This window comes from Mobula hypostoma, chromosome 6 (assembly GCF_963921235.1).
Source record: "Mobula hypostoma chromosome 6, sMobHyp1.1, whole genome shotgun sequence".
NCBI lineage: Eukaryota > Metazoa > Chordata > Chondrichthyes > Myliobatiformes > Myliobatidae > Mobula > Mobula hypostoma.
The window spans coordinates 508,298-522,959 of NC_086102.1; the positions used below are offsets into that span (position 1 = coordinate 508,298).

Below are 14,662 nucleotides of genomic sequence, written 5' to 3' on the forward strand. Positions count from 1 at the left end.
GCTAAACTATAGTGATTAGGGTGCCAAATGGTTGAAGGAAAGAACGTTGTGATGTGGAACTTAAAGCTTTTGCACTTCCTGCCAGATGAGAGCTGTGTTGTCTGGGTGGCGGGGATCTTTGATGATGGATGTTACCAGATACGGCTAGGGTTAGGGTTACTGATGCTGGCTACATTGTCAACCATTCAGTAATATTCTTGGCATTTTGTACCCCTATTTTAAATGGGGTTCTTCTTGAGTTTGTAAAACTCCTACTTTCTGTTTTATATGGAAGCTATTTCTGAGGCATGTAGACATTACTGTCGAAGTATGTTCTTTCCAAAAATGTTTTCGGAGAAACAGGAAGCTACGAGGAGCTGGGAAACATTTGTGCCATTTTAAAGTAGCATTGCAAAGTTGTTTATGTTTACTACCTAATGATCATTGCAAGTGTGAAAAAAGGCATGAGTGATGGTTTAATATGTGTATTTTTAGAAACAGCTCTTTTTGATGTGTCAGTGGTTTCTCAACTTTCTGAGTAATTGTTTACAGTAATTAAAATTTTTGAAGTAGAATAAAATCTCTGATAATATAAATATTTTACTGCTTCAACTGCAAGTAAAGAATAAGAAATTAATTAGAATCGTGTTTGCTTTTGAAATCTAATCTCCAGCAACTTTGTATTAATATACATTGCTGTGCAAAACTCTTAGGAACATATGGCTTTAATACCTAAGATTTTTACGCAGTACTGTATCTGTCAACGTGGAGTGGAGAGCAAGTTTGTAAATCTGGCAGGAGCAAAGGATGCTGGGAATGGCAAGGGTGGGGTGCTGCAGGGCAGGTATGGAAGAGCTGGCAGAAAGGGAGTGCAGGGGCAGGGGGCGGGAGGCACAGGTGCAGACATATCCAGCCCTGAGACACCAGGCAAGGTCATTTGAATCCAAACAATTGGTGTATTGATCATTACAGAATGTCTCTCTGGTGTTTACCACTCCCTCCCCTCTCCCTTCCCTTTTTCCCAACCATGATTCCCCTCTCCCTGCTCCCTTCCCACTCTCAGTCCACAATAGAGACACATGTCAGAATCAGGTTTATCATCACTCACAGATGTCATGAAATTTGTTTTTTTATTACAGTTGTGCAATACATAAAATTCCTACAGTTCTGTACAAATGTCTTAAGCACCCAAAATATATATGTGCCTAAGGCTTTTGCACAATACTGTAGGTAGACTATATGTGCAGCTAAAACAAAAAATGCTAGAAATCCTCTGTAGGTCACAGCTAACATAGTTCTGATAAAGAGTATTCAACTTGAAATGTTACCTCCTTTTCTCTTTCCTGCTGAACATTTCCAACATTTCCTGAATTTTTTTTTGGATTTCCAGCATTTTCAGGCAGAAATGAGAATCAATGACAAGAGCTTGTCAATTTCCATCAGCTTTATCATCTGTCTGGAATGTACTCCATCCTCCATATGATTGCTGGGAAACGAACATTTAGTTATTTAGAGATACAGCGTGAAATAGACCACAACCCCCCACAACCCTGATCCTAACCTAATAACAGGACAATTTACAAGGACCATTTAACCTATCAGGTACGTTTTTGGGCTGTTGGAGGAAAGTGGAGCACCTGGAAAGAACCCACCCATTCCACGGGGAGGAGGTACAAGAACATGCTGGGATTGAACTCCGAGGTCCAACATCCCCAGCTGTAATAGTGTCGCTCTAACCGCATCCCGTTGCACTATGCACTATCGATATTCACTGGGCAGATGTACTAAGCACATTATGCTTTGTTTAGAGTTTGGATGGAACTACTTTCTTTCTTTAACAGTCCAAGATTAGGGAGAATTGAAGTAGTATAAATGGGGGATGGTATCATGTTAAAAGGCCAGTTGGCCCAAATGCCCTCTGCCAGCGTACCCATCTGAATCTGACTGTGTAGGGATGCATCTGGATCTCTGCAACAAGTATTAACAAGATGAGGGTATTAGATGTCTTGGAACTCATAAGGATTAATAAATCAATCCACCTTATGAATGCCCTTCATGATGTTATAAACCTCCATTTCAAGTAAAACAGCCCCATCCGATGCAATATCTTCTTCAAGCCCTCCATTTCTGGCAGCATCCTTGTGAATCTTTTCTGCACCCTCTCTGGTTTAATCACATAATTTCTATGGAATGCCAACCAGAGCTACACATCATATTCTAGGTGCAATCTCACATCTAGTACAACTGTGACATGACATCTGTACTCTTGAACTCAGTATCCTATCTGAAGAAAATACACCTTCTTCATCACCTTGTCTACCTGTGCTGCCACTTTTACAGAACTATTTATCCGTATGCCTAGGTCTCTTTGTTTTGCAACACTCCCCAGGGCACACTATTCCTGTTTACCTTCCAAAAATATATCACTTCACACTTATTCAATTTAAATTCCATCTGCCATTCCCTTTCTCACTTTCCCAGTAGATCCTGTTGTAACCTTAGACAATCTTCTTCATTGTCCAGCACACCACCAATTTGGTGTCATCCGCTAATTTACTAGTCAAGTCACCATCTATGCTTCGTCCACCAGAACAAGTGGGATCTCCCAGAGGCCACCCATTTTAATTCCCATTCCCATTCCAATATGTCCATCCATGGCCTCCTCCACTGTCGTGATAAGGCCACACTTAGGTTGGAAGATTGACTTCCAACCACCACAACCATCTTCCTTTGTGTCAGGTATGAATCCAACCAGCAGAGGGCTTTCCCCTAATTCCCATTGACTCTATTTTAGCTAGGGCAGCTTGATGCCATACTTGGTCAAATGCTGCCTTGATGTTGCGGGCTATCACTCTCGCTTCACTCTGGTATCTAGCTCTTTGGTCCATGTTTGGACCACGGAGGTGGTGAGGTCAGGAGCTGACTGGCCTAGATGGAACCCGAACTGAGCATCCGTAAGCAGGTTATTGCCGAGTAGGTGCTGCATGATAGCATTGTTGACTCCTTCCATTACTTTGCTGATGATCAAGATTAGGCTGATTGGGCAATAATTGACTGGTTGGACTTGGCCTGTTTCTTGTGTACAAGACATACCTGGGCAATTTTCCACATTGCCGTGTAGATGCCATATTGTAGCTGTACTGGAACAGCTTGGGTAGTGGCGCAGCAAGTTCTGGAGCACAAGTCTTCAGGACTATTGCAAGGATTTTGTCTGGGCCCATTGCATTCACAGCATCCAGTGCTTTCAGTTGTTTCTTGATATCACGTGGAGTGAATCGGATTGGCTTCATACTGACATGTGGGATGACACCTGTCACACGACTTTCAAGGAATTATGGATCTGTATTTCCAGATCCCTCTGTTCTATTGCACTCTAGTATCCTACCTCAGTAGAAAAAGCCTGCTGGCATTTACCCTATCTATACCCCTCCTAATTTTGTATACCTCTATCAAATCTCCCCTCATTCTTCAATACTATAGAAATTGAAGTCCTAATTTAACCTTTCCCTATAACTCAAGATTGCTTAGACACGGCCTACCATGCTCAAAGCAAATGTTGACTATCCCTAGTCAAACTAATTTTGCAGGGGATGGGAACTGGAGTGATAGTTCTGATGATGAGATAGTTGATTTACAGACAAAGACAGTGTGTAGTGAGACTTCTACAAGGAGATGCTGATGACAGGGCAAAAGTGGAGTTGCAGTGTAAAGACAGACAAAATCGAAAAGGATGAATACAGGACTGAAGGTGTTCCATTTGAATGCACGCATTATACAGAATAGGTAGATGAACTTGTAGCACCGTTAGAAATTGGCATGTATGATGCAGGCATCACTGACTCCTGGCTGAAAGAAGATTATAGCTGGGAGCTTAACGTCCAAGGATACACAGTATATCGAAAGGACAGGCAGGTAGGCAGAGGGGGTGGTGTTGCACTGTTGGTAAAAAATGAAATGGTCATTAGAAGGAGGTAATATAGGGTCGGAAGGTGGCGAATCAGTTGAGTAGAACTAAGGAACTGCAAAGATAAAAAAACTCTGATGGAAGTTATATACAGACTCCCAAGCAGAATTACAGCGGGAGAAAGAAAATGCATGCCAAAACGGCACTGTTACGATAGTCATGGGGGATTTTAATATGCAGATAGATTGGGAAAATCAGGTTGGTTCTTGATCCCACGAGAGGGAATTCCTAGGATGCCTAGGAGACGGCTTTTTAGAGCAGCTTGTGGTCGAGCCCACTAGGGGACCAGCTATTCTGGATTGGGTGTTATGTAATGAACCAGAATTGATTACAGAGCTTAAAGAAAAAGAATTCTTGGGGAAGTGGTCATAACATGCTCAAATTCATCCTTAAATTTGAGAAGGAAAAGCTAAAGTCAGATGTATCGGTATTACAGTGGAATAAAAGGAATTACAGAGGCATGAGAGAGGAATTGACCAGAATTGATTAGAAAACAACACTGGCAGGAATGATGTCAGAGCAACAATGTCTGGAATTTCTGGAAGCAATTCGGAAAGCACAGGATATATACATCCCAAGGAGGAAGATCATAAGATACAGGAGCAAAATTAGGCCATTTGGCCTGTCGAGTCTGCTCTGCCATTCAATCATGGCTGATCCTTTTTTCCCCTCCTTAGTCCCACTCCCCGGCCTTCTCCCCATAATCTTTGATGCCGTGTCCAATCAAGAACCTTTCAAGCTCTGCCTTAAATACACCCAACGACCTGGCCTTCACAGCTGCCTGTGGTAATAAATTCCACAAATTCACCACCCTCTAGCTAAGGAGATATCTCAACATCTCTGTTTTAAATGGACACCCCTCTATCCTGAGGCTGTGCCTTCTTGTCCAAGTCCCCCACCATAGGAAACATCCTTTCCACATCTACTCTGTCTAGGCCTTTCAACATTTGAAAGGTTTCAATGAGATTCCCCCCCATCCCCGTCCTAAATTCCAGCAGATACAGACCCAGAGCCATCAAATGTTTGTCATATGGTAACTTTTTCATTCTTCTCTGAACCCCCTCCAATGCCAGCACATATTTTCTTAAATGACTGTTCACAATACTCAGGTAAAGCCTCACCAGTGCCTTATAAAGCCTCAGCATCACATCCCTGCTCTTGAAATGAATGCTAACATTACATTTGCTTCTTCACCACTGACTACCTGCAAGTTAACCTTCAGGGTGTTCTGTACAAGGACTCCCAAGTTCCTTAGCATCTCAGGTTTTGGATTTTCTCCCCATTTAGAACATAGTCTGCACATTTATTTCTACTACCAAAGTACATGACCATGCATTTTCCAACATTGTATTTCATTTGCCACTCTCTTGCTCATTCTCCTAATCTGTCTAAGTCCTTCTGCAGCCTAACTGTTTCCTCAACACTACCTCTCCCTCCACCAATCTTGTATTACCTGCAAACTTGGCAACAAAGCTATCTATTCCATCATCTGAATCATTCATATAGAATAGTACAGCACAGTACAGGCCCTTCGGCCCACAATGTTGTGCCGACCCTCAATCCCTGCCTCCCATATAACCCCCCCACCTTAAATTCCTCCATATACCTGTCCAGTAGTCTCTTAAACTTCACTAGTGTATCTGCCTCCACCACTGACTCAGGCAGTGCATTCCACGCACCAACCACTCTCTGAGTAAAAAACCTTCCTATAATATCCCCCTTGAACTTCCCACCCCTTACCTTAAAGCCATGTCCTCTTGTATTGAGCAGTGGTGCCCTGGGGAAGAGGTGCTGGCTATCCACTCTATCTATTCCTCTTATTATCTTGTACACCTCTATCATGTCTCCTCTCATCCTCCTTCTCTCCAAAGAGTAAAGCCCTAGCTCCCTTAATCTCTGATCATAATGCATACTCTCTAAACCAGGCAGCATCCTGGTAAATCTCCTCTGTACCCTTTCCAATACTTCCACATCCTTCCTATAGTGAGGTGACCAGAACTGGACACAGAACTCCAAGTGTGGCCTAACCAGGGTTTTATAGAGCTGCATCATTGCATCGCGACTCTTAAACTCTATCCCTCAACTTCTGAAAGCTAACACCCCATAAGCTTTCTTAACTACCCTATCCACCTGTGAGGCAACTTTCAGGGATCTGTGGACATGTACCCCAAGATCCCTCTGCTCCTCCACACAACCAAGTATCCTGCCATTTACTTTGTTCTCTGCTTTGGAGTTTGTCCTTCCAAAGTGTACCACCTCACACTTCTCTGGGTTGAACTCCATCTGCCACTTCTCAGCCCACTTCTGCATCCTATCGATGTCTCTCTGCAATCTTTGACAATCCTCTACACTATCTACAACACCACCAACCTTTGTGTTGTCTGCAAACTTGCCAACCCACCCTTCTACCCCCACATCCAGGTCGTTAATAAAAATCACAAAAAGTAGAGGTCCCAGAACAGATCCTTGTGGGACACCACTAGTCACAATCCTCCAATCTGAATGTACTCCCTCCACCACCACCCTCTTGCCTTCTGCAGGCAAGCCAATTCTGAATCCACCTGGCCAAACTTCCCTGGATCCCATGCCTTCTAACTTTCTGAATAAGCCTACCGTGTGGAACCTTGTCAAATGCCTTACTAAAATCCATATAGATCACATCCATTGCACTACCCTCATCTATATGCCTGGTCACCTCCTCAAAGAACTCTATCAGGCTTGTTAGACACGATCTGCCCTTCACAAAGCCATACTGACTGTCCCTGATCAGACCATGATTCTCTAAATGCCTATAGATCCTATCTCTAAGAATCTTTTCCAACAGCTTTCCCACCACAGACGTAAGACTCACTGGTCTATAATTACCCGGACTATCCCTACGTCCTTTTTTGAACAAGGGGACAACATTCGCCTCCCTCCAATCCTCCGGTACCATTCCCATGGACAACGAGGACATAAAGATCCTAGCCAGAGGCTCAGCAATCTCTTCTCTCGCCTCATGGAGCAGCCTGGGGAATATTCTGTCAGGCCCCGGGGACTTATCTGTCCTAATGTATTTCAACAACTCCAACACCTCCTCTCCCTTAATATCAGCGTAAAAAGCAGCAGTCCCAACACCGACCCCTGCAGAACACCACTAGTCACTGGCAGCCAGCCAGAAAAGGATCCTTTTACTCCCACTTGTTGTCTCCTACCAATCAGCCAATGCTTTAACCGTGCCAGTAACTTTTCTGTAATACCATGGGCTCTTAACTTGGTAAGCAATCTTATGTGTGGCACCCTGTCAATAACCTTCTAAAAGTCCAAATATACAACATTCACTGCATTCCCTTTATCTATCCGACTTGTAATCTCCTCAAGGAATTCCAACAGGTTCGTTAGGCAAAATTTTCCCTTAAGGAAACCATGCTGACTTGTCCTATCTTGCCCTGTGTCACCAAGTACTCCATAACTTCATCCTTAACAATTGATTTCAACATCTTCTCAACCACTGAGGTCAGGCTAACTGGTCTATAAATTCCTTTCTGCTGCCTACCTCCTTTCTTAAGGAGTGAAGTGACATTTGTAATTTTCTAGTCCTCTAGCACTATTCCAGACTCCAATGCTTTTTGAAAGATCATTACTAATGCCTCCACAATCTCTACCACTACCTTTTTCAGAACCCTTGGGTGTAGTTCATCTGACCTGGGTCACTTATGTACCCTTAGGTCTTTCAGCTTTTGGAGCATGTTCTCTCTTGTACTAGTAACTGCATTCACTTCTCTTCCCTCACACCCTTCAACATCTGGCACACTACTCGTGTCTTCTACAGTGAAGACTGATGCAAAATACTCATTTAGTTCATCTGCCTTTCCCTGTACGCAGTTATTATTTTTCTGGCCTAATTTTCAAGTGGTCCTATATCTACTCTCACCTCTCTTTTATTTTTAACATACTTGAAAAAGTTTTTATTATCCAATTTGATATTGTTTGCTAGCTTGTTTTCATATTTTATCTTTTCCCTCCTAATGATTCTTTTAGTTGATCCCTGTAGGTTTTTAAAGCTTCCCAATCCTAAGTCACCCACTCATTTTTGCTTTGTTATATGCCCTCTCTTTTGTTTTTACATTAACTTTGACTTCCCTAGACAGCCATGGTTGTACTATTTTGCTGTTTGAGTATTTGGGTGTGTGCTTAGCCTACTGCTCTACTCTCTCTATACTCATGATTGTGTGGCTAGGCATAGCTCAAATATCATCTGTAAATTTGCTGAAGATACAACCATTGTTGGTAGTATCTCAGAATGAGATGAGAGGCCCTATAGGAGCAAGTTACGCCCACTAGTGGAGTGGTGTTGCAGCAACAATCTTCCACTCAACATCAGTAAGACGAAAGAGCTGATTGTGAACTTCAGGAAGGGTAAGACGAAGGAACACATACCAATCCTCATAGAGGGATCAGAAGTGGAGAGAGTGAGCAGTTTCAAGTTCCTGGGTGTCAAGATCTCTGAGGATCTAACCTGATCCCAACATATTGATGCAGTTATAAAGAAGGCAAGACAGCGACTATACTTCATTGGGACTTTGAAGAGATTTGGTATGTCAACAAATACACTCAAAAACTTTTATAGATGTACCGCGGAGAGCATCCTGACAGGCTGCATCATTGTCTGGTTTGGAGGGGGGGTGTGGAGGAGCTGGCACAGGACCGAAAGTAGCTGCTAAATTTAGTCAGCTCCATCTTGGGTACTAGCCTACATAGTACCCAGGACATCTTCAGGGAGCGGTGTCTCAGAAAGGCAGCATCCATTATTAAGGACCTCCAGCACCCAGGGCATGCCCTTTTCTCACTGTTACCATCAGGTAGGAGGTACAGAAGCCTGAAGACACACACTCAGTGATTCAGGAACAGCTTCTTCCCCTCTGCCATTCGATTCCTAAATGGACATTGAACCCGTGAACACTACCTCACTTTTTAAATGTATATTATTTCGGGTCTTTTTGCATGATTTTTAATCTACTCAATATATATATATATACTATAATCTATTTATTTATTTATTTATTATTCTCCTCTCCCCCCCCCCCCACCTTCTATATTATGTATTGCATTGAACTGCTGCTGCTAAGTTAACAAATTTCACGACATATGCTGGTGATAATAAACCTGATTCTGATTCTTTGTTTTTGGAATACACATGTCCTGCACCTTCCTCATTTTTCCCAGAAACTCACACCATTGCTGCTCTGCTGACATCCCTGACAGCAACTCCTTCCAATTTACTTTGGCCAACTCCTCTCTCATACCACTGTCATTTCCCTTACTCCACTGAAATACTGAATTAGACTTTACTTTCTCCCTCTCAGATTTCAAGTTGAACTCAATCATATTGTGATCACTGCCACTGAAGTGTTCTTTTACCTTTAGCTCCCTAATGACCTCCAGTTCATTGCATAACACCCTATCCAGTATAGCTGATCCCCTAGTAGACTCAATGGCAAACTGCTCTAAAAAGCCATCTCTTAGGCATTCAACAAACTCACTCTTTTGAGATCCATTTCCAACCTGTTTTTCCCAATCAACCTACAAGTTGAAATCTCCCATGACTATCATAACGTTGCCCCGTTGAAATGCCTTTCCTATTTCCTGTTATAATCTGTGGTCCACATCCCAGCCACTGTTGGGAGGCCTGTATGTAACTGCCATCAGGGTCCTTTTACCCTTGCCGTTTCTTAACTCGACCTACAAGGATTCAACATCTTCTGATCCTATATCACATCTTCCTACTGATTTGATGCCATTCTTTATCAAAAGAGCCATGCCACCCCCTCTACCCACTTTTCTATTCCTCCGTTACAATGTGTAACCTTGGACATTCAGCTCCTAACTTATAACTATTCTTCAGCCATGATTCAGTGATAGCCACAACATTATACCTGACAATCTGTAATTCTGCAACAAGCTCATCCACCTTATTTTTTATACTCCGTGCATTGAGATATAACACTTGGAGTCCTGTATTTGCTACCCTTTTTGATTCTGCATCCCTAATGCACTGATACTCACCTTGTTGGGTACTCACCTGACTGCCCTTCCTGACAGTCTGACTGCACAATATCTTTGCTTTTTTACCATCCATCCTATCCTTAGTCCTTTCACTCCGGTTCCCAATCTTCCTGCCAAATTAGTTTAAACCCTCCCCAACAGCTCTAACAAACCTGCCTGGGAGAATATCGGTTCCCCTCGGGTTCAGATGCAACCCATCACTTTTGAATAGGTCATACCTCCCCGAGAAGAGATCCTAATGATCCAAGAACCTGAAGCCCTAAACCCTGCACCAGCTTTTCAGCCACGCATTTACCTGTCAAATCATCCTGTTTCTACCCTCACTGGTGCATAGCACAGGCAGCAATCCAGAAATTACTACCTGGAAGGCCCTGATTCTCAGCTTTCAACCTAGCTCTCTAAATTCTCATTTCAAGACCTCTCTTCTTTTCCTTCCTATGTCATTAGTGCCAATATGTACCAAGACATCTGGCTGCTCCCCCTTCCTCTCCAAAATATCGTGGACGCGATCAGAGACATCCATGATCCTGGCACCTGGGAGGCAGCATACCATTCTGGTATCCTGTCCATATCCACAGAATCTCCTGTCTGTTCCCCTGACTATTGAGTCCCCTATCACTACTGCTCCCCTTTTCTCCTTCTTTCCCTTCTGCATCACGGACCTATGCTCAGTGCCAGTAACCCGGTCTCCGTAGCATTCCCCTGGGAGCTCATCCCCCACAACAGTATCAAAACGGTATACTTATCATTGAGGGGAGAAGCCACAGGGGTGCTCTGCTCTAACTGCCTATTCACATTTCTATTTCTCCTGACAGTCATCCAGCTACTCGCCTCCTGCAACTTTGGGGTGACTACTTCCTTGTAACTCTGATTGATTTATCTCCTTACTCTCCTGTCATCCAGCTGCTGCTCCAGATCTCTAACACAGTCTTCAAGGAACTGCAGCCAGGTGCACTTTAAGCAGATGTAGTTCCCTGGGGGACTTTGGGTCTCCCAGGACTCCAACAACCGACATGAAGAACACACAACAACCATTTACTACACTAAGTCCAGAAAAAGAAATAAAAGGATCCTTAACAGAACCTTATCCACAGCCAGCGCCTCTTTCGAGCCGAAGCCTTCTTTTACCCAAAACTTGACATTCTACTGTCCATCACTACCCTACTCCCAACAGTGGCCACCCCACTGTCCCTTCTGTACTTTTAAACAATCGTAGCTGACCTGCGAGAAACCCCGTAGCTGTGGCCTGCTCCTGCCGCTGATTGGACCATTCGGAATGAGCCTGAATGCCCACAAAACTCTCCTTTTAAATAAGGATTGACACTCTGTGAGAAACCTCGTCGCTGTGGCTTGTTCCAGCAGCTGATTGGGCCATCAGAATCTAGTATTCTAAAGACAAGATGATACAGTAAGCAAGCAAGAAAAGTCAAAGCCAACATTAAAGCCAAGGAGAGGGCAAAAGTTAGTGGGAAGTTAGAGGATTAGGAAGCGTTTAAAAACCAGCAGAAGGCAACTAAAAAGGTCATTAAGAAAGTAAAAAACAAACAAGAGAAAATCTGCAGATGCTGGAAATCCAAGCAACACATACAAAATGCTGGAGGAACTCTGAGGGCCAGGCAGCACGTAGGGATAAGAGTACAGTCAATGTTTCGGGCTGAGATCCTTCAGCAGGACTGAAGAAAAAATATATGAGGAGTAGATTTAAAAGGTGAGGGGTGGGAGAGAGAATCACAAGGAGATAGGTGAAACCGGGATGGGGCGGGAGGAAGTAAAGAGCTGGGAAGTTCATTGGTGGAAGAGATACAGGCTGGAGAAGGGGGAATCTAACAGGAGAAGACAGAAGGCCATGGAAGAAGGAAAAGTGGGGAGGAGGAGCACCAGAGGGAGGTGATAGGCAGGCAAGGAGATAAGGTGAGGGAGGGAAAAGGGGATGGGGAATGGTGAAAGAGATGGGGGTGGGTGGACATTACTGGAATTCCAAGAAATTGATGTTCATGCTATCCAGTTGGAGGCTACCCAGACGGAATATAAGGTGTTGTTCCTCCAACCTGAGTGTGGCCTCATCACAACAGTAGAGTAAGTCATGGATGACATTTTAGAATGGGAATGGGAATGGGAAGTGGAATTAAACTGGGTGGCCACTGGAAGTCCTGACGAAGGGTCTCGGCCTGAAACGTCGACTGCGCCTCTTCCTATAGATGCTGCTTGGCCTGCTGCGTTCACCAGCAACTTTGATGTATGTTGCTTGAATTTCCAGCATCTGCAGAATTCCTGTTGTTGGCCACTGGAAGATCCAGCTTCTGGTGGATGGAGTGTAGGTGCTCAGCAAAGTGCGCTCCCAATCTACGTCAGGTCTCACCGATATACGGGAGGCTACAATCAACTTCCCAGCTTTTTGCTTCTTCCCCCCTTCCCATTTTCACTTATCACATTGTGTTTCTCTCTTTCCCCTCCCCCCACCTTTTAAATCTACTCCTCATCTTTTTTTCTCAAGTCCTGCTGAAGGGTCTTGACCCAAAACGTCGACTGTTCTCTTTTCCATAGATGCTACCTGGCCTGCTGAGTTCCTCCAGTACTTTTTGTGTGTTATTAAGAAGGATAATTTGGAATATGAAGGTAAGCTGGCCAGTAATATTAAAGAAGGTACCAAAAGTTTCTTAAAGATATATAAAGTGTAAAAGAGAGGCGAGAGTGGATATTGGACTGCTGGAAAACAATGCTAGAGAGGTAGTAATGGGGGACATGGAAATAGTGGATGAACTGAATAAGAAGTTTGCATCAGTCTTCACTGTGGAGGACACTAGCAGTATTCCAGAAGTTTGAGAGTGTCAGGGTTCTTGGGAAACTAAAAGGTCTGAAGGTAGATAAGTCACCTGGACCAGATGGTGTACACCACAGAGGTCTGAAGGTGGTGGCTGACGAGATTGTGGAGGCATTATTAATGATCTTTCAAGAATCACTAGATTCTGGAATGGTTCCAGAAGACTGAAAAATTGCAACTGTTACTCCGAAGGTTCATTTATTATGAAAGTATACAGCTCTAGAATTCTTCCTCTCTGGGTAACCATGAAACCAAGAAAGAAAAGAAAGGCAGCATGACCATCAACATCCAAGTCCCCCCTCCCTGCACAAAAAAAAAAGGGAAAACAGAACAGGCACATCAACCCCCCAAATCCCTTCTCTTGGACAAAAAATAAATGAAAGCAGAACAGTCACATTGATCCCCAAATCCTCCTCCCAGTGCAAAAAAAAACAAGAAAGATTAGGCAAAAAAAACACAGAATATAAAAAAACTGTCGGGCACCATCTTGCTTGACAATCTGTTGGAGTTCTTTGAAGAAATAACAAGCGGGATAGACAAAGAAGAATCAGTTGATGTGTACTTGGATTTTCAGAAGGCCTTTGACAAAATGCCACACATGAGGTTTCTTAACAAGCTACGAGCCCATGATATTAGAGGAAAGATTCCAGTATATAAAGCTGTGGCTGATTGGCAGGAGGCAAAGAGTGGGAATAAAGGAAGCCTTTTCTGATTGGCTGCCAGTGACTACTGGCATTCCGCAGAGGTCAGTGTTGGGACCACTTTTTTTTACATTATATGTCAATGACTTGGATGATGGAATTGATGGTTTGTTGCAAAGTTTAGTCATAGTCATAGTCATACTTTATTGATCCCAGGGGGAAATTGGTTTTCGTTACAGTTGCACCATAATAATAAATAGTAATAGTTAAATAGTAATATGTAAATTATGCCAGTTAAATATGAAATAAGTCCAGGACCAGCCTATCGGCTCAGGGTGTCTGACCCTCCAAGGGAGGAGTTGTAAAGTTTGATGGCCACAGGCAGGAATGACTTCCTATGACGCTCAGTGCTGCATCTTGGAGGAATGAGTCTCTGGCTGAATGTACTCCTGTGCCCAACCAGTACATTATGTAGTGGATGGGAGACATTGACCAAGATGGCATGCAACTTAGACAGCATCCTCTTTTCAGACACCAGATGATTGCAATGATATGAAGTTGGGTGGAGGGGCAAGTAGTGTTGAAGAAGTAGAGAGGCTACAGAAGGACTTAGACAGATTAGGAGAATGGACAAAGAAGTGGCAGATGGTATACAGTATGCATTTCTGTAGAGAAAATAAAAAGGTCGACTATTTTCTAAATGGAGAGAAAATTCAAAAATCTGAGGCGCAAAGAGACTAGGGAGTCCTTGTGCAGGATTCTCTAAAAGTTAATTTGCAGTTTGAGTGAGTGGTGATGAAGGCAAATTCAATGTTAGCATTCATTTCAAGAGGACTAGTACAAGGATGTAATGTTTAGGCTTTATAAAGCGCTGTTGTATTGTAAGCAGTTTTGGGCTCCTTATCTAAGAAAGGATTTTCTGACACTGGAGAAGGTTCAGAATCAGAATCAGGTTTATTATCACTGGCATGTGACGTGAAATTTGTTAACTTAGCAGCAGCAGTTCAATGCAATACGTAATCCGGCAGAGAGAGAAAAAAAAATAATAAATAAAATAAAACATATTAATAAATAAATAAGTAAATCAATTATGTATATTGAATAGATTATTAAAAAATGTGTAAAAACAGAAATACTGTATGTTAAAGAAGGTGAGGTAGTGTCCAAAGCCTCAAAGTCCATTTAGGAATCAGACGGCAGAGGGGAAGAAGC

The 14,662-nt window shown here is 43.1% G+C and overlaps 1 protein-coding gene across 8 annotated transcripts in view; it reads left to right on the forward strand.

The window, feature by feature from the left end:
• Nucleotides 1-14,662, forward strand: part of pknox1.1 (pbx/knotted 1 homeobox 1.1) — a 295,655-nt gene that overhangs the window by 35,923 nt on the left and 245,070 nt on the right. For 5 of the 8 annotated variants that reach the window (XM_063050187.1, XM_063050191.1, XM_063050189.1 and 2 more), the window contains one exon: nt 12,533-12,604. The exons of the other annotated variants lie outside the window; for them this stretch is intronic. In XM_063050187.1, coding sequence (XP_062906257.1) covers nt 12,533-12,604 — 72 coding nt within the window. The remainder of the gene's footprint in view (nt 1-12,532; nt 12,605-14,662) is intronic. 8 annotated transcript variants of the gene reach the window in all.